This window comes from Pteropus vampyrus, unplaced genomic scaffold (genome assembly GCF_000151845.1).
Source record: "Pteropus vampyrus isolate Shadow unplaced genomic scaffold, Pvam_2.0 Scaffold472, whole genome shotgun sequence".
Classification (NCBI taxonomy): domain Eukaryota; kingdom Metazoa; phylum Chordata; class Mammalia; order Chiroptera; family Pteropodidae; genus Pteropus; species Pteropus vampyrus.
In genome coordinates this window covers 605847-626769 of record NW_011889253.1, presented here as the reverse complement: position 1 = coordinate 626769, position 20923 = coordinate 605847, and the positions used below count along the sequence as shown (strand labels likewise).

At 36.8% G+C, this 20923-nt stretch overlaps 1 protein-coding gene across 1 annotated transcript in view; it reads right to left on the bottom strand.

Moving 5' to 3' along the window:
- ADGRG4 (adhesion G protein-coupled receptor G4) overlaps nt 1-20518 on the bottom strand; it is a 78117-nt gene extending 57599 nt beyond the window's left edge. The window contains 8 exon segments of the mRNA XM_011382428.1: nt 1390-3179; nt 3181-4873; nt 4876-6348; nt 6351-7309; nt 7311-7338; nt 19894-20148; nt 20151-20454; nt 20456-20518. Coding sequence (XP_011380730.1) covers nt 1390-3179; nt 3181-4873; nt 4876-6348; nt 6351-7309; nt 7311-7338; nt 19894-20148; nt 20151-20454; nt 20456-20518 — 6565 coding nt within the window.
- Between the last annotated feature and the right edge of the window lie 405 nt (nt 20519-20923).

The window sequence follows — 20923 nt, the reverse complement described above, 5'->3', positions numbered from 1 at the left end:
TCTTAAAAGCATCAGTAGAAAAGCAATTAGTTACCTACAAGGGAGCTCCCATAAGACTGACAACTGATTTCTCAAAAGAAATCATGCAGGACAGAAGGGCTTGGTGCAAAATATTCAAAGTGGTGAAAATCCGGGATCCACAAACAAGAATACTTTACCCACGAAAGCTACCATTTAGAGTCGAAGGACAGATAAAGAGCTTCCCAGACAAAGATAAACTACAGGAATTCATCAACACCAAGCCAGTTACAGAAAATGTTGGAGGGACTTCTTTAAGAAGAAAAAACATGTATCAAAAACAGGAATAAAGAATGGTAATAACTACATTCCTATCAACTAGTACCTCAAATGGAAAAGAATTAAGTGCTCCAACCAAAAGGTAAGGTGACTGAATGGATAAGAAAACAAGACCCTTACATATGCTGCCTACGAGAGACTCACTTCAGATTAAAAGACACACATAGACTAAAGGGAGGGGGATGGAAAAAGATATTGCCTCGATGGACCTAAATGAATGAAATAAATCAGATAGAGAAAGACAAATATCACATGAGTTCACTTGCATGTGGAATCTAAAGAACAAAATAAACAACAATAGCAAAAATATAAACTCATAAATATAGAGAATATTTTGAGGGCTACTAGATGGGAGGGGGTTGGAGGGGACAGTGAAAAAGGGCAATGGGATTAAGATGTATAAATGGGTAATTACAAAATAGACATGGAGATATAAAGTGTAGCATAAGGGAAATAGTTAATAATGTAATAAATATGTAAGAGGCAGAGGGGTACTAGATTTAGTGGGATGGTCACTTTGTGAGTTATATAGATCTCTAATCACTATGCTATACAACTGAAACTAATATATTATTGTATACCAAATGGAAAAAAAATTCATTGAATATTACAATGTAAATACGAGCAACTAATTATTTATTATAATTCAATAAAGCTGGAAATAAAAAGAGGAATTCAAAAGGGCAGGCTAGAGTATCTTCTGGTGTTTTTTGGTATGTGATCAATATGTCAGACCTAAGACTATATAATCCTCTTCTTGGGAATGAGGTGAGGTTCCTGATCCATGTCCACATTGGCAGAATCGGAGTCAGAGTATCAAAAACAAAATAGGTGGAAAGGATGCTTAGAAATGTCATATGAGTGAAAAGATACATTTGCATTGTATTTCAATAAAACAAAAATAAGCAAGATGGCTAGAGAATTCTGTGTTCGGATAAGGTATCCACTGTACCCACTGTCTGAAGGAGATAAGAAACACCTGTACCCTTCTATATCCTTTTCTGCCTTCAGAGAACTGACCACCTTGGAAAACACATGGCTCATTGTGCATGTATTCTGTTAGTGATATGCTGCACACATTGTGGAACATACCTATGGACTCAGTGGCAATAGGTGAAGTCAATGTTTCCGTAGATAGAAAGGAAAGTGTGGAATCCAGCCAAGTTGTCTCAAAAGAGGAAGAGAGTAATGAAGACAGAATTGCTGTATAAGGATGTGCTATTCTAGTGGATGTGAGTGGAAATGAGGCTCTAACAGCAGTGGATGTAGTGGTGGTTATATTTGAAAGGGAGTCAAGTGTGGGCTTAGGAAAAACTAAAGTAGGGGATGCTGATGCTGCTGGGATTCTGCTCCACATGGATTTTATTGCAGGGTTAGACTGAAGTGTTGAACCAATAGATAGGGTGTGATCAGTTGTAGGAGGTGACATACTCATTCTGCTAAAGGATGAAGGTTGAGACACAGTCCTGGAGTTGGCAGTCACAGTAGTTCTGGAAGTAGCCTCAGGGGATTTGGAAATGCATTCACTGCCATCTATGATTTTCATAGACAGAGGGAGAGAAGTTGGGATGCCAGTAGCGATATCGCCCCCTGTAGGCATAGTAGTGGTTTTGGTGAGTGTGGTGCTTACAGTAGGAAAGGGTAGTGTTGTAAAGTTAATGAATAGGTGTGTTGGTGTCATGTCAGAAGTCAGAAATGTGGATTTTGACACCTCCACTGTAGAGGATGTTACAATGTGAGGAATATTAGATACAGTTGCCATAGGGGAACCTGAAGGGAGACTAGAGAAGATCCAAATCAGCATGGGTGAAGTAGTAGCCTTTGAAATTATAGAACCTGAAGCAGCACCAGAAAGATTCGATGGGAATATTGTCCCAAGAGTTATAGTTGTGATTGTCTTCTCAAATGTCTGCTTAATGTCAACCAAAATGGTAGGGACAGATCTTGAAGATATTGATAATGAAGGGCTCTCAGACATTCCCAAGGTAGGAAGAATTCCCGATATGGCAACTGATGACATTGCCATAACATCTCCAGATATAAGAGCAGTCTGAGAGGCTGTGACTGTTGACAAAGACCCTGGAACAGGGTATGGAGCCTCTGTTTCCATCTTGTTGGGTGTAAGTACATGAGTAGTGGTGAAACTAGGAAATTGAGAATCTTCAGTCATGGGTGTGTTCCAGGAAGTCATAAGCAGAGACTGGTTGTTACTAGATGTGGTTCTTGTTCCAAGAACTGGAAATTCAACCATTTGGGATGTAGGAGGAAGAGAAGTATTTGGAATATAGAACTCAGTTTCAGCACTATGAGGTGAAAAAACAAATGATGTCAAAGAGGGTGGAGTTGCGCTGGATAGAGTCCATGAAAGGTATAAAACAGGAGCATTCACAGATGTGGCACCTTTTGTTAGTTCAGCTGTCGTATTTTCTGACAAGCAAGTCATCTTTTTTGTATTCGAAGAAAGGTAAGTGGTGGATTTTATATATTTTGTGGGTCCAGGAGTGCTCTTAAAGCTAGTCAAAGATGAGGAAACTTGAATGTTCAAGGAAGTATGGAGATTAGCTGAAGGAGTAGATGAAAGCACACTTTTAAGGATAACAGTTCTGGAATAAGTATTTGTGAGAGCTGCTATTCTACCACTGCTTACAGCATATAGGGAACTGTTAGTAATCCCAGATAATATGCCCAGAGTTGTAGCCTCATGTCCTTGGGATGATTGTTGGGCTGTTGATAGAAATGGTGAAAATGTGGTCTTTAGAGTGGAAGAAATAACTTCAGTGATCTTAGTAGTGTGTAGAGAGGAGGCAGTGGTGCCTACATAGGGAGTCACCACTCCAGCCATTCTAGTGATTGGATTGGTTTTCACAGAAGAAAAAGTTGACTGTTGGAGAGGGAAAGGATGGAGGTATGATCCTGGAGGACATCTCTGTCATTTCTGAATTAGTAAAAGCGGAGGACAATTTTGTCTTTTTTGAAGCAAGCCCAGCATATGTCACAGGTGTGACATCCAATGTAAATGTTTGTATGGGCATAGTAATCCTAGAGGTAATTGAATGCAGTAAAGTAGAGCATGATCTAACTGTTGTGGAAGTGCCAGAAGAAACAGCTACAGGTGAGAAAGCAGAGTCATGAAATGATGTTGAGGACATTTCAGACACGGGCCTAGAAGTGACTATAGAGGGACTTTTCAAACAATTTGGAGGTGCTGTTTTAGAAGATTTAATCATTAGTATTGTGGGAGTGTCAGACATTATTTTGGAGGTGAAGGAAGTGACACTAACTGGCAGTGAGTACATCTGGTAGATAGGAATAGAAGTTGCCATAGAAGTTTTCCCAAGAAGTGTCATAGTTACAGTTGGAGCAGGAGGAACTATAGTGGTTCTGTCAGTAGAGACAATTGTAAAATTGGTACTAGATAGTCCAGTTGTAGAAAGAGACAGGGACTCAGGAGAGGTCTGTGTACTTTCAGAAATGGGAGAGGCAATCGAAGTCACCTCAGGTTGAGTCCTGGATGAAAGCAAGTGTGAAAGAGTTGTGTTGGTGTTTACAGGATTTGATATTTTGATTGTCTTGGAAGTTGTGGTATCTATAAATGAAGTATCTTGATAGCATGAGAAAGGGTGAGTCACAGAGGTGGTGCTTACTATCATTTTTTCAGTTCTGGGAGTATATATTGAAAGGGCACTCATGCTTTCTTTTTCAGGAGGCAAAAGTGTGGTAATTGTCAGAACTTGTGAAGGGAGAGCTGTTTTCCTAAGATTGGTAGACATTTCTGAAATGTCAACATTTGTGTTACTTGAAGTCCAGATAGGTGTACTCCCAGAAGCAGGAGATGAAGCTGAAATCTCGTCAGGTGGAGTTGCAAGTGGAATATCTGAGGATGAATGTGTTTGGTGACTGGAATGTTTTTTGGTCTCAGCAAATCCTGTACTTGTCATTTCAAAGGATGAAGTACTCTGGGACTCAGAAATAAAAGGATACTTTGATGGGGACATTTCTGTCACCTCCATAGTTTCAGGGGTGTTTCCCAGGGAGGTGGTCATCTGCTCTTTGTCAGAAGACAAGGTAGAAACATCAGTCACTGATAGGGTGGGGACCAGTGTGTTTGCAAGATGTGTAGAAAATTGAGAAATATGACCACCTACTGAAGTACTAAGCTTGTTGGGAGAGGTGTGTGAGGGCATGGTCTTATCAACAAGAGTAACCAAGGTAACATCATCTCCACTACTACTGAAAGTATACGGAAAGCTGAGAGTATGAGTAGAAGTCTCCTCCACTTGAGATATAGGTTGGGTTGCTACTGGTATAGACATAGTTGAGATCATATGAGTGGAGGACACAAGAGGGATGTTGTTAGGGAGAGATTTAGAGCAGGCCAGAGTGGGTGTGGATGGAGTTACTATGTCAGCTGAGATAGAGAGAAGCTTGGGCTCAGGCTTAGTTGCCACAAGAGTGATAGGTCTCAGTGAGGGGACTGGAGTTTCTGTCAGAGAGGGAACTGCTGTGGGTGTTATCTTGACAGAGATCACTGTGGCCTCTGAAGTGGAGTGAGTCAAGACACTGTGGGCAGGCAAAATGTCGTTGATTGTGGAAGCACCGATGTTGTGGTCACTTTAGCTGATGACAGAGTTGAAACATCTGAGAGTATAGATGTGGAGGATCTGGCCAATGTAGAAGGCTTAGACATGGTAACATTAGTCTCCTTAAACACTACCGTAGTGGTAACAGCAGAGATATTAACTGGCAGTGAGAACATATGGGTAATAGGCACAAGGGTTGCTGAGGAATGGCTAGCTGTAGGCTGTGGAAGTAAGATACCAGCAGACAAGGACATAGCTGTTCTGTTTGTATGGATAGTGGCAAAATTGCTCTCCAACATTTTTGTAGTGGAAGCACCCAGGGGTTTAGGGAATGTCTGTGCACCTCCAGAACCGAGAGATGGAGTTGAATTTCCTTCAGGTGGAGTCTCTGAAGTCCAATGTGCTGTGTAGGTGTGGGCGTAATTAAGGATTTCTGTCGTTCCATTGTATGAACTCTTAGATGTGATTTTCACCCATTGTGTAGAAAGCCAACTTCCTCTCATCTCAGTAGTTACAGTTTCATCATCCAATGGAGTAGATAACTTTTCTAAATCAGGAAAAGAAGAAATTGTAACAGAAGCTGTCACCATTTGTGCAGACTCATCTGTTGCTTCCAACATTGTTGCAAATGGAGAAACTTCAGTTGTCTCTGCTATAGTTGATTTTCCCTTAAGATAATGGGAAGTTGTTTCTTTCCTTGTTACAGTAACATTGAATCTTTGTGTTGTTGTAGTCTCTGGTACAGGGATTGTTGTCTCTCCAAATGCAATTGTACCTTTTATCTCTGTTTGTGTGATCTCAGAAGCATTCTCCTCAGTAGAAAAAAATGGTTCAATGTCAGCAAGGGTATATATTTTATCTACTGGTGGAATAACTGTCTCCCTTGATGTTGAAAGAAGTTCATTTCCAACTACTGGGAACATAGGGGTGAATTTTAATAGTAAGGTGGTAAGTTTATATTCATGCAGTTTGGTTACAGATGTGGTTCCAGAAACTGTGGAGAAATCAGTAAACCATGAATATGTCAAGTTAGATAGAGCTGTTGTATACCTGTATGTAATAGCATCAGTAGTAAAAATAGAGTCAGTGGTAGTGCTAGCCTTACTCTCTATGGGTGTTCCTGATGGGATAATAATATCAGTTGTTGTGGATGAATGTCCTGTATTAGAAGCACTCCCATGGAATACTGATGTCAACAGGGTCTGGTCTGGCCTGGAAATCCAAGTGATCTCACTGGTGGAGAATAGATGGACACCTTCATTTATTGATGTGGGACCAGACTCAGATGCTTTGAATGTGGAAGCTGATCTAGTGGAAATAAAAGGAAACATGTTTTCACCATCTATGGGTGTACTCGGGGTATATACTGGCCCAGTGGTTATAGGGGAAAATATACTTTGAGCCACTGTAAGTGCAAGTGTGATTCCAAGAGTCAAGGCTGTATGTGTAGTCTCAGCATCAATAACTGTACATTCTGAGCTCCAGTGAATGAAGAAGATGTCCTGAAAGAAAGGGCCATAAGAGAATCCTCTGTCGGCATGAAGGTAGATATTGTATCCTCCACTCTGGGTGGAGAGACATCCTGGAAATTTGCAGATGTCAATTCTGTTTCAGCTGTTAGCTCAGGAGTCATCTCAATAGGCTTAGTTGGGAGCGTCATTGAATGAACTTCAAATGATATTTCTGTATCAGCTGTTGCCAATGTACATGCTGCCTGATTTCTAGGAAATACGGCATCTACTGGAGTAGCTGTGGCGATGAGCACAGACTCAGGTGGGAATACTGATGCAGTCTCAATGTAAGTAGTTGCAGCTGAAGTTTGTTTCATCGTGAACCAAGGTACAGTTCCAGCCACTGCAAGAAACTCCTGACTAACTGTGGAGATAGAGAGTGCCCTGGTTCCTGTAGATTTCTTCTTGGCTCAAGATGTAGACATGGATGTCAACTCAATAGATGAAAATAAAGATATTGTCTTCATAATGGCCAACTGAGATTCATTTGCTGAAGTTTTGGATACAATTGAATTCTTGGTAAATCCAGATGTGTATAGGAAATCAGTAGCTATAGTTGGATGAATGGTCTCAGTAGCAATGACTTCAGTCATTTTTGTTGTTCTTGTGCTCTCTGAAGATGAAGATTTGGTTATTTTTGTGTAATTGGTAGTAGTGCCCATGGATGTAATCTTGGTAGGTTGAGCAATGGCTGCTGAAGCAAACAAAATGTCTGCTGTGAATGTAACTGTCTCAGCTATGGATGTCTTTAAAAAATTTGGTGCAGTCATTTCCAGAGGTGGAGATGTTGTATTGAAATGTGTTATGGTTGTATAATCAGTTGCAAATATAGGCATGCTTTTAGACACCACTGTAGAAGAATATATGGTCTTTTGTGATTTTAGTCCAATAACTTGAGATGGGGTTGTCAAATCTATTTGTTTCTTGAATTGTTAGATTTTCAGAAACAACTGAAAAAATAGAAAAGCATGTGTTACTTTGGATTTGGCTTTAGAAATCAAAGACAATTCTTTAAGAAAGAGTTTGTAGTTTTTTCTTATATATTTTTTTAATTAAGTTTATTGGGGTAACATTGGTTAATACAATTATATAATTTTCAGGTGCACATTATCATTTGACATCTGTATATTCTATTGTGTGTTTACCACCCAAAGTCCTGTTTCCTTTGGCTACCATATATTTGATCCCCTTTACCCACTTCACCCTCGCCCTAAACCCTGTATTCGATCCCCTTTACCCCATCTATCTGCCCCCTCATCCCCCATCCCACTAGTAACTACTAGTCTATAGTCCTCTGGTAACCACTAACCTGTAGTCCATGTCCATGAGTCTCTGTTTGTTTGTCATATTTTTAAGAGGATATATGTATCAGATATAATCAAATCACATAATTACTTGGCTTTTCATACAATGATTTTAGACTTTCTAAAATTTCTATATGGTTTTCATAATGCCCTGGTTAAGTAACAAATAGGAAGACATCCATTCCATAGTGTCTCCATAAAAAAAAAAATAGGCACTCTTGAAAAAGGTGTATGTACTAGAGTAGTGCACTGATTAAGAGGATTAGCTTGGGAAATGGACCAATTTCTTAAAAGACACAAGTTATCAAAAATCAAGAAGAAATAGATAACTTGAATAGTATTATATCTACTAAAGAAATTGGATTGTGTAGTTTTAAATCTTCCAAAAAATAGGACTAGCTTTGGATTCAAATAGATGTAGTTTTAAATCCTGGCTCCATCATTTATTAATTATGTAGCCTTAGACTAGTTACTTAACCTCTCTGTGTTTCAATTTCCTCCTCTGTAATGTGAGATAATAACACCTACCTTATAAAATTGTTTTGAGAATTGAGTTGATGCATGTAAAACACTTAGTATAGCACTTATCAAAACTAAGTGCTCAAAAAATAAACTGTTGTTAATAAAAGCTTCGCATTTTAGATTTGATCAAATTTCTATTACTACCTAAATACTATAGATTTAAAAAGTTTTGATCTGGAACTTCAAAATTGAAATTTTTTGTATATGCACTATTTATATGTATATATATCAATAATATATACATGTATATATGTATATGTATATGCACTGTATATATATCAATAATATATACATGTATATATGTATCTATATAACAAATTTATATTATATACATTATAAACATACAAAAATAGAAATGTCAAAGAATATGATAAAATGTGTAAATAGTTTTACAATATTTTTTTCATGTACTCTAATGTATTGTCTGTGTATATCCTAGAATTCTGCACTCCATTTTGAAGACACTGGAGCCTAGCTTATGTCTCAATTCAAGTCAGTTAAATTTGACAAGTATTATGAGTAGTATTCTAGGTCCTGCAAGAAATGTATAGCGCTTATGGCATGATTCCTTCCCTCAAAGAGCTCACATTCTTACTGGATAAGTCATATTACTGAAATATTTTTAGATAAAATATAACATAATATATTTAAAACAACACAATAAAAACACAATAAAATAATAATGGTGTTTATAATAAAGTGAACTATAGAATATAATCAGGCCCCAAATGTCTCTAAGGTACAATGGGGTATAAGTGTGGTGAGAGAGCAAACTGGCTTCAAGCTAATGAGGAAGCTTTCTTAGGAGATGTAGGCCTTTGAGAAATGATGAGGTTTGCATAGAGAAGACACAGGCACATGGCAATGAATATGAAGGCAGTAAAAAGATCAGTCTAGCTGGGAGGGAGTATGTTGGATAGGGGTGAGTAAAAATGTCAGACTAGGATGGAACCTGAAGGGTAAGGTGGCAAAACAGATAAGAGAAAATAATATTGCAGGTTTCATGTACTTACTACAAGCCAAGCACTGAGCTACATGTTATTTCATTTAATATACCTAACAACCTAATAAGGTAGATATTACAATGACCTCCAATTCAGAGTTGAAGAAACAAAGTGTCAGAAAACTTTACATGAATTGTTCAGGTTCACACTTGGAGTTCAAGCCAAGGTCTATCATTTGTGCTCTTAACCACGACATATGTAAGGGTGTAAATTCTTGAACAAGAAGAATGAGTTGATAAAAAATAATTTTTAAGGAAAATGAATTTTGTGGCAGTATGCAGGATGGGTAGGCATGGGAAAAAACTAAAGGCAAAGAGTCCGTTTAAGAGGCTGGTAAAGTTCTTCCCACCTCACTCTTGCCAATTATGGGCCAACCCAACTATTCATCACCTTCACACCTACACTTGAATAGTCAAGCACTGATGGACATAGTCACATAAGAGAACGAATTAGTATTTCCATAAATTCATGGTCACCAACCTCAAGTAAGCTTTTTACACTGCTCGGCCATCCTACTACCTTCCCCATTCTCAAATTCTATCCCTAAATGTTTGTCAAGTAACCATGTCTCTTATTTTATAGGAAAAAAATAATCGAAGTCAACAAATGGAATGTTAGCTGTGCTGCTGTCTCAGGAAATTTACACCAGCAGTCACCTGTCCTTTTCCTAAGGAGCCCTTCCCTCCTTATTTAAAACATATTTCAATCTCCTGCAATAAAAAAATAAAACCCAAAATACCTCTTCAGGTATTACTCTCTCTCTCTCTTCCCCATCACACCAAAACTCCTTTAAAGAAAGAATCTATACTAGCTGTCTCCACGCTCCTCTGTCTCATTCTTTAGTCTACACTAATCTGGCTTCTGGCACCATCATTCAACTGAACACTCACTAAGGCCACCAGTGGCCTCCATATAGACAAATATTATGGATACTTTTTTTTTAAACCTCATCTTACTTGACCTCTCAACAGCTTTCGACAATGTCAGTCATTTCTTCCTTCTTTAAATACCCTTTTTGTTGACTTCCATGACATAATGCACCGTTGGGTTTTCTCTTACTTCTCTGGCCACTTTTCTGTCTCCTTTGCAAACTCATCCTATTTTATTTGGCTATTAAATATTAGAGTTCCCCAAGGCTTGGTCCCAGCATCTCTTCTCTTCTCACTCTATAGTTTCTCCATGCCTAGAATTCCAATTTGCACCTATACACAGATGAATCTCAAAGTTATATCTAGACCAAACCTCTATTCTGAGCTCTACATTTATATAATCAATTGCTTATTTGACATCATCTCTTAGATATCTCATTAACACCTCAAACTCAATATGCCTCATTTGAACTCATTATCTTCTCTTCGAACTTCGTCCTCTTTCAGTATTCCTTCAGTGACTGGCACAATCATATATTCAGTTATAATAAGCCAAAACTTTCTTGTCCTTCTGTCTTCTTCATTTTCTCTTCCACAGGCCATAGCCAACTCATAATCTCATTCTACGGATCTTATCTCCTAAATATCTCTTAACTCCATATGTTTCTTTCCATTTCTATCACTTACCTTCCTGACCAAGCCACCATCAATCTCTCATCTGGACTACTGCAGTAACCTCCCAACCGGACTCTGCCTCTACTCTTGGACCACCTTCAATCTGTTCCATAATGCAATCAGAATGATCTTTTAAAAATGCAAATTTGATGATCTCTCTCACACACACACAGACACACACACACATACAAACTCACACTCAGCTCCCTTTAGTGGCCCTCCATTATTCATAAGATTTTTTTTCTTAATTTTCTTTATAGAGCCTATAAAGCTATGCACGGTTTGGCTCCTACTTACCTTCCAGCCTTAATTTGTGTGAATTTCTCCCTTGTTTTCTGGACTTCAGCCCATCAGCCTAGTTTCAGTCCTCCAACACTTGGCATTCTTTTTCCTCCCACAAAGCCACTCACTGCATATGCTATTACCTCTACTTAGAATATTCTCCCCACCGTTCTCCATCTCATTAACTTCTACACATCTTTTAGATTCAACTCATACGTCACTCAGGGGAGCCTACCTTTCTTGGCCTCCATAACTAGGTCAAACCAATCTATTCTAGGCTCTTATGACACCTTTTACCTCTTTTCCATAGTACTTGTCATGGCTGCAGTTTTACATTTGTGTGTGCTTATAATGACTGCCTTCCTCACTACAGACAGGGGTCTCATCTTTCTTTGCTCATCCTTGTATCCCCAGTGCTTAGCATAGGGCCTAGCATTTGGTAGATGCCCAATAAATATTTGTATAACTGAATAAGTGGAAATAATGAGGGCTTGGAATGAGATGAGTGGAATCCCATAGGTATTGGAAAGGAAGAATTGAGAGGTTAGGGTAACAAAGAGGTTTAAGAGATGAAAAAGACAGACAACTCTCTGAGACAGAGAACTCAAATTTTGCTTTTAGGCAACTTGGAAAATAGTGGCAATACTCATAGACATAGAAAAATTGGGAAGACAGCCTCACTAAGAAGAAAAACACCCAGTTCAGACTTGGATAAGTGAAATTTGGGATGATGGTAGAACATCCAAGTGAAAATTACGCATAGTAAAGTTGAAGACTGAGTCATATTTTTTTCTCCAGTTCAAATCACCTAAAATGAAATCATACATATTTACCATTGGGAAGAAATTAGCATTTTGAATTTACCTACCTGGGATACATATTACCTATGATATAGGAATAAGTATGGTGATATATAATCTACCAAGCTGTTTCACTGTCTTGAGCATCAAAATTTTAATTTGCATATATAGAAATACTGAGATATGCAGAGAATATTCTTTAGGATTTTGTGGTCATTAGCAAGTAGAATGAGTGTCAATCAGAAGCCTGTAATTGATGAAAGTACATACATTTATAAGAAGAAAAGTCAAAGTTATATAAGAAGTACTTTTCACTTAATTTTACAATATTGTTTCAATTATCAGCAGTTCACATTCTGTTAGGCCTTATGGAGAAATGTATATTTCAGCAGCACAATATTTCTCTCAAGCTTTCTGCCTTCAAATTTGTCCATAACTACAAGTAAAAGAATTGCCAGGATCTTGGTTTCCATTTTTGCAGATGGCTTTACCACAGCCAATTGGCTTAGCAAGCCTGTTAAAGTATCACTTATATCACATTTGAGGAGTGTGGCATCCCAGAGCCTGAACTGCTATCTTTGAATGCACTAATTGTTAAGAAAAGAGTTCACAATTCCCACTCCTTTACAAAAAATTGATTGATCTGCATTCACTTTTTAGGTAAACAATAAAACACTAAGTACCACAAAAGCCTAAGTTATCTTCTTTGATGCAGCATTCAAAGAACCCTGTTAGAGGAATCCTAATGAGTAATGGGAAAGTCTTTTAGAACACAAAGGGAGTTAGGCATGATATTTTTATTTAGAGAGGGCTGAGTTATAGATGTTAATTGTTATTAACACTTCCAGTAAGCATCTCAAAAAGAAGCACAAGATTTAGAAAAAAAACAAATAAGTTGAACAAAATTGCAAGCAGGTGGTATTTTAAGTACCAAATATCTCTGAGGAAATAATGCAATTTGCATTGCTTTGTTTTAACCTGAAGCCTGGATTTATATATTTCATCACAACTCCCATTGAAATCTTTCAGAGGAAAAGTTTTTTCCAGAGGGATTATTGTATCAAGTTTTTCCTCTAAAGTCTTTATTAATAAAAAATCTTCCTTAATTAAAATCACAGAATTTTAGAACTAAGTTTTAGAGATTATGTTCAATCATTTAGAGATGAGGCCCACCGAAGTGCAGTGATGAGAAGATGAGATTTCCACAGGTAAAATTTGCAGAGAAGAAATATGACAATGTGTACCACTGCTTCAGTTATCTAGTAACCATAAGTACATGCCTTCAGTTTACACGGAACCACCAAAAACCCAGGAGAATGAAGAGACTCTACCTGAAAGAACCAATGACAAACTTAGATAATAAAAGCCAAGTTCTACAAGTTCTGAACAGCTCACAAAAAAGCAAACGCCCAAAATAGTGTGACATAAAACTTAGAGGAGAGCATTGCAGTGCTAAATGAAAAGATGGAGTTACCTTTGCAAGCCTAAGGATAGAAATCCAATGGGGATCCCAAATTACAACCATGCCCTGAAATAATATTTGCCTTAAAGAATCATTCATGTCCTGGATATAGGAAATCCAATCAAATGTCAGTAGCTTTTTAACAAGGATCCATAGGAATTAAAGATTCTTTCAAACCCTAAGTCTAGCAATTAATTACAATGGGTTAGCAAACATGTTCAATTGATACAGAAAAGGCATTTGACAATATCTGTCATTCATGATAAAATCTCTAAGCAAGTTAGGAATAGAGGATATTTACATCAAATTGATAAAGAACATCACCAAGAAACCTACAGCTAAAATTAACTATACTGGTGAAAGACTGAATGTCTTCCTGCTAAGGCTGGGAACCAGGCAAGGATGTTCCTGTTGCCACTCTTATTCTACATAGCACTAGAAGTTAGAGGTACTCTAGTAAGGAAAGAAAAAGAAATAAAAGGCATTGCAGATTACATGGCTGTCCATGTAGAAAATCTCAAGGAATCTAAAACAAAAACAAACAAAAAAACACCTCCTGGAACTTATAAGTGAGTTCAATACATTAAAGGATACAAAATTAACACTAAGCAAAGGATTCTTAAACTTGACACCAAAAGCATGATCCACAAAAAAAAAAAAAAAAATTCATGAATTGGACTTCATCAAAAATAAAAGCTTTTGCTCCATGAAAGCCCATGTGTGAAAAAGATTTTAAAAAGCAATCTACAGACTAGGAGAAAATATTTGCAAAACATATATGCAACAAAGGGTTAGAATATATAAAAAACTCTCAAGACTCAACAGTAAAAAAATGTTAATAGGAAAATGACATGAATAGATAATTCACTGAAGAGGATATACAAATGGCAAATAATCAAAAGAAAACATGTTCAACACAATTAAGCACCAGGAAAATGCAGATTGAAACCACAATGAAATATCACTATACACTTACCAGAATGGCTAAAAGAAAAAAATAATGGCAACATCAAATGCTAGCAAGGATGCAGAGAAACAGGATCACTCATCCATTGCTGGTGGGAATATAAAATGGTACAACCACTTTGGGAAACAGTCTGACAGTTTTATTTAAAACTCAATGTGCGACTATCATACGGCCCAGCAATTGCACTCCTGGACATTTATCCCAGAGAATTTAAAACCTATGTTCACACAAAAACCTGTACATAAATGTTCATAGCAGGTTTTCTTTCTAATAGCCAAAAATTAAAATCAGCCCAGATGTCTTCTAATAGGTGAATAGCTAAACAAACTCTAGTATAGTCATACCATGGAATACTACTCAGAAATAGAAAGATGAACTATTGATACAAGTGACAACCTGGCTGGATCTTCAGAGTAAAATGAAAGCCAATTCCAAAAGATTACATACTATATGATTCCATTTATTAACATTTTTTGAAATGACAACATTTTAAAAATGGAGGGCGGATTAGTAGTAGTCAAGGGTTAGGGATATAGGCAGCAGAGTAGAGTTGGTAGGAAGGGTAGAAGAGAAGGGGGTGTGTTTATAAAAGGGCAACACAAGGAATCCTTGTGATTTGAAACTGTTCAGTATCTTCACTGTGGTGGTAGAGATACAAACCTTCACAGGTGAAAAAAATTATATAGAACTTAATACATACACAATGAGTACAAGTAAAACTAGAAAAATCTGAATAAGATTGGTGAATGTTATCAATATCAGTATTCTGGTCGTTATACTGTAGTTTTGCAAAATGTTACTATTGAAGGAGGCTGGGCAAAGTGTACAAAGGATCTCCAGCTGCATGTGAATCTACATTTATCTCAATAAAAATTCAATTTCAAAAAGGAAATGCAAAAGTCCACACTATACAGATAGTTGAGTGACAACTGAATGTCTATATCTACAGGAGGGACCACAGAAGCCATGGGATCTGGCTTCCATCTTTGAAGGGCTCACAAACGTGTTTTGCCATATTCATTCTGTTCTCATTTGTGAACAAGTGATCACTTGCACAAATAATTTGCATGAGATTTGCTGTCCCTTTATTTTAAAGTGGGAGATAATCCATGCTAATTCATAGGGAGCCTGTGGGCCTAATTGCCATTTGCTCCTTCGCTCTAGACAAAATTATATTATTGCAATCATTGGAAGCTGGAGAACAGAGGTATAGAGTAGCTGAATATTTATGAGGCATTTTGTTGCTGATGTACCTGCCAACAGAATATTAAGTAGGATATTTTCTAAGGTACCAAATTCTGCTTGTGATTTGGGTATATCCCCTCATATTAAATCTTTGTGTTTTTCTAGTCTACATATCACATCTGTTTTTTCTTTCAATCACAATCTCTGTAAATATAATTCAAAGTGTGTTTATTAGATTTGTGAGAGTGGTGACCAGAAAGTACCACAGACAGATCTGCCTGTGGAGTAGAAAAAATATGAAATGAGCATCTTTAAAATGATGAAAACATTTTTTTCAGAGTGGTGTCTATATTCAGTTTCTAGGCAAAGACATGAATAAGGAATCCTGTGATAGGGAGAGAGACTGGCTAGAGCTTCCATCTCTGAATCTGTAGAAGAATGTCATCCTGTGCAAGAGAATACAAATAAGGAGGTTTGAATGAACTATGAACTACAAACAGATCCTGCTTATCTGTTGTGATGAAAAATGAGGATAGCACAGAGAATTGATTTACAAGGGCAAAACCAAGTTGCCTTTTAGCTGGTAGAGCCCATTCCCATGGAACCTTTCTTTTCAGAGCTGATAATTAGATAGAGGGCTTAATAATGGGCCAAAGGCCTTAGAAAATACATAAACTATGTAATCAATCACTACACACTTTAAGAATGTTGAGTTCATAAAGTAATTAAAAGCAATTAATATATTTTAACAAATCAATAGCTCCGCAGATACAGGGATGTTGTGTTTTGACATAGTGTAGACTTCCCAGGATAAACTCAATTCATGTTATTTCATTCTTTTCAAAGAGGGGATTTCTCAGATGTATAACTAAGAGTTATTTAATCTGCATACCTTTAGGAAGACTTTTCATCTTCAGACATTCACAAATCAGGACAAATCTTTGTTGGATCATATGTCTGAGCTGAGATTAAGAAATTATGTTCAACATACCTAGAGAGGAATTTTAGCTTATGATCCTCTTTTCGTATGTCTATTCACCATCTTTATGTCCTCTTTAGAGGAATGTCTATTTAGGTCCTCTGCTCATTTTTAAATTGGATTGTTAGGTTTTGTTTTTTGTTTTTTGTTTTTTTTTTGGTGTTAAGTTGGATGAGTTCTTTATAAATTTTAGATATTAACCTCTTATCAGATATATCATTGGTGAATATCTTCTCCCAATTAGTGGGTTGTCTTTTCATTTCGTTGATTCTTTTTTTTTTTTTTTTTTGCTGTGCAAAAGCTTTTTAGTTTGATGTACTCTCATATGTTTACTTTTTCTTTTGTTTCCCTTGTCTGAGGAGATATATCAGAAACAATATTACTAAGAGCAATGTCAGAGAATTTATTGCCTATGTTTTCTTCTAGGAGATTTATGATTTGGGGTTTTACATTTAAGTCTTTAATCCATTTTGAGTTTATTCTTGTATATGGTGTAAGGAAGTGGTCTATGTCCAAAGAGGACATATAGATGGTGAATAAACATATGAAAAGATGCTCAAGGTCACTATTCATCAGAGAAATGGAAATTAAACCACAATGAGATATCACCTCACACCTCTCAGAATGGCCATCATCAATAAATCAAGTAGTGGCGAGGATGTGGAGAAAGAGAACCCTCGTACGCTGTTGATGGGATTGCAAATTGGTGCAGCCACTATGGAAAACAGTTTGGAAGTTCTTCAAAAAATTTAAAACAGAGCTACATTATCACTCAGAAATTCCACTTCTGGGTATTTATCCGAAGAAATTCCAAGCACTATTTTTAAAAGATCTATGCACTCCTATGTTCATTGCAGCATTGTTTATAGTGACCAGGACATGGAAGCAACTTAAGTGCCCACCAATAGATTATTGGATAGAGAAGTGGTACATATATATAATGGAATATTACTTCGCTATAAAAAAAAGAATGAAAGATTATCATTTGCAACAATATATATGGACCTAGAGGGTATTATACTAAGTGAAATAATTCCAATAGAGAAAGACAAATACCATATGATTTCACTTATATGTGGAATCTAAAGAACAAAATGAATGAACAAACAAAACCAGAACAGACTCACAGATACAGACAACAAACTGATGGTTGTAGGATTGGAGCAGGCTTGGGGACTGGGTGTAAAAGGTGAAGGAATTAAGAAGTACAGATTGGTAGTTACAAAATAGTCACAGGGATGTAAAGTACAGCATAGGAAATATAGTCGATAATATTGTAATAACTATGTATGTTGCCAGGTGGGTATTAGACTAATTGGGGGATACATTGTAAATTCTGTAAATGTCTAACCACTATGCTGTACACCTGAAACTAATATAATATTGAATGTCAACTGTAATTGATAGATAAATAAATAAATAAATAAATAAGTTAAAAACTTTTTTTAAAAAAGATAAATTTACTTTAAACTGCTTTGGGTGAGTTGTTCAGGCTTAACCCACTAGTCCCTAGCTCAGTTTTGTAATCGAAGCCAGCTAGGACTATTCTCTTTTTATTTTCAAGGCTTCAGAGAAGAGAAGAAACAAATGCCTTCACGTAGTAGCTCAAAAGAATAGCTGTCCTGTTCCTTTGCTTATTCTGATCTCAAAGAAACACAGAAACCCCGTGGAATGTGCCTCTGCAATTAACTCAAACAACATACAGACCTTTGGTGAAAATATATCTCCATAGTCTGTGAGAGCTCTATTAGGCATGGATCTAATCCCCATTCTCTCACTAAATCCCCACCCCAAATTCATAAAAAAACAGTAAATAATACTCCCAAAAGAATAAGTGATCATTTCAGGAAATGAAAAAAAAATCTTTTCTTGATGTTGTTACCACTCACTTTACCCACGCTTTAGGACTATTGCCGCTGAGGGTGGAAAAGATTGAATTTGAGGAGACAGTGGGGTTGTACAAAGAAAAACAATCTGATATTTCCTCCTCAAAACTGCAAAGGGAACAAATACATGTGTAATTCCAAAAATCCAGTTTTCTTACACAAATTCCATTCCAAACAGTTCTTCAACATCATCATTGCTCCCCAAAGAAAAATGAATTGATTTATAAATACCATTCCCCACTAGAAGGAACCAGGGGTCTTTGGTAAAATGATTGACTCTTGGGCTGAGCGGAGAAAGTACAATATGATCCTGTAACATCTTGTTGTGCTAGAAAGTAAAAAAGTACTCAAAAAATGATGGGAACATGTCAAAAGGACACAAGAGCCAGATTGAAGAACTTCTACTGGGCAAATCTGGGTCAATTTGAACATTGAAATAAATAATAGCAACAGATTGTAACCCATTGAATAAAGTAAGAATCCATGAGTTCATGCCGATATAAACACATAAACAACTGAAAAAATAAATAAGTAAATTGGAAGAAGAGAACACTCTTATTTCCAATAGAATACTAATAAATGTAGTAAACAGAGTTTTAAAAATCATCATTTTGCAGCCATCCTAGTAATAAGTGAAGCAAGAATCTTCAATAGGTGTAAAACTACTGGGTGAAAGTTTAATAAGAATGGGATGTTTACATAGCCTCCAAATATCTTCTTAGAAATTACTTATTAATTACAAAGGAAAAAAATAGTAACTTTACAGTGGAAGAATCTAGCAATCATCATCAGAATTGAATGATCAAAGTTATTATCACTAGTAATGGGACAAATGGACATCATGAAAGACAAGGAAAGATGAAGGTTCTGTTCCAGATTAGACTCTAATAAGACATGATAACTAAATTCAATGTGTGATTCTGAACTGGATCTTGGACTAAGCAAAAAATAGCTATAAATGGAATTATTAGGATACTTGGCTAAACTTGAATATGGACTATGAGTTAGGTATTAGTATTATATCAATATTAAGTTTCCTGATTTTGATCATCATACTATGGTTATGTAAGAGAATGTCCTCTTTCTTAGGAAATATACACTGAGAAATTTAGGGGTAATATTTAGGGGTAATGAGGCATTATGCCTGTAGCTTACTCTCCAATCATTAAGAAACAGATAAATGTGCGTGTGTGTGTGCATGTGTGTGTGTGTGTGTGTGTGTGTGTGTGTGTGTGTGTGTGTGTTTAGGAAGGGTAAAAGAGAAAGAGAAAGTGAGGAAGAATGAGAATCATAAAACATATAAGGAAAATGTAACAGTTGGTGAATCTGAGTAAAGAATACATAGAAGTTCTATGTCCTATTCTTGCAAAGTTTTAAATCACATCAAAATGAAAGACAAAATAAATTAGTATTTGCTCTACATTAAAGAGTAGATGACAAAACTGTGGCAACCTTGGCCCCTCTGAGGAAGACAGAGCCTTGGCCTAAGAGTGGGTTATTGGAGTGGTGAGAAGAAGAGTACTACATCAGTGCTACCTTTGCTAAAGAGAACAATTCATAAATTACTCACAGCAGCACAGTCTCATGTCAACAGTTGGAATGATCTTGTTGACGAGCCAAACATCTTCTTCCCAACTAACTACATTTCCATCCAAACACTTCATAAACTGCTCATTTTCCAGGATGTGGTCCCAGAGTTGAAAGTAGTACAAGCTGCCAGTGAAGCAAGGCACCATGCTTTTAACCTGGCTGTCTCTGTTCTTGAGAAAATGTCCTAAAACCAAAGTCCCATTAAGTGTCAAGTTTTGTGGTTGATCCATCATACCAGTATCCTTTCTTTATTTAGAAAGAGCTCTAATCTACCCTTCACACCATTCCATATCAAGCATACTGTATGCCATTGAAATGGGGTGAGGTGGTAAGGGATATAAAAGATCTTGCCCAAGTTGTATAGTATTAGCTGCTGATAGTCTTCTGCAAGTCCAAGATCTATGTCTTCTCTGCCCAGGAAGGTGTTATTAGTAATATAGGAGAAAGCCATTCAATCACTTGATTTGTCATCCATGAATACCAGGTCAATGCATGCTGTGAATTGCTTGAGTTCTGGAATGGTATTCATCAGGCTTACATTATGTGTCAGCTCTTCCATAAAAATCCAGCCTTTTTCCTTTTAGTGAAAGTGCATCTGTCCACATTTTGGGAAGGGGAAAGAGAAAAGAAATAAAATTTCAGTGACAAAAAAATCAATTTTGTCATCTTCTTTAGCCATATAGTCAAATCCACATTATATAATACTATCATGAGCCAATATTTGTACATATAAGCTGAATAGTAGACATACAAAAACCATCTCTATTTGACATTGGTGTGTGACCTTTTGGTAAAAGAGTTTCTTCCTAATTATATTTTGCCTGGGCTGATATAAAAAATTAGATTAGTATTCTTAGAGCACACACAAGCTGGACAGTTTGTGGAGGCATTTAGAAGTGTATGGCTAGTGGGGTGGAGGAAGACCAAGGAAAAGGCAGTTTGGACTTAAAATTTGCTGCGCATAATCCCGGGTCATATAATCACAAGACAACTATTTCCATCTACCTAAC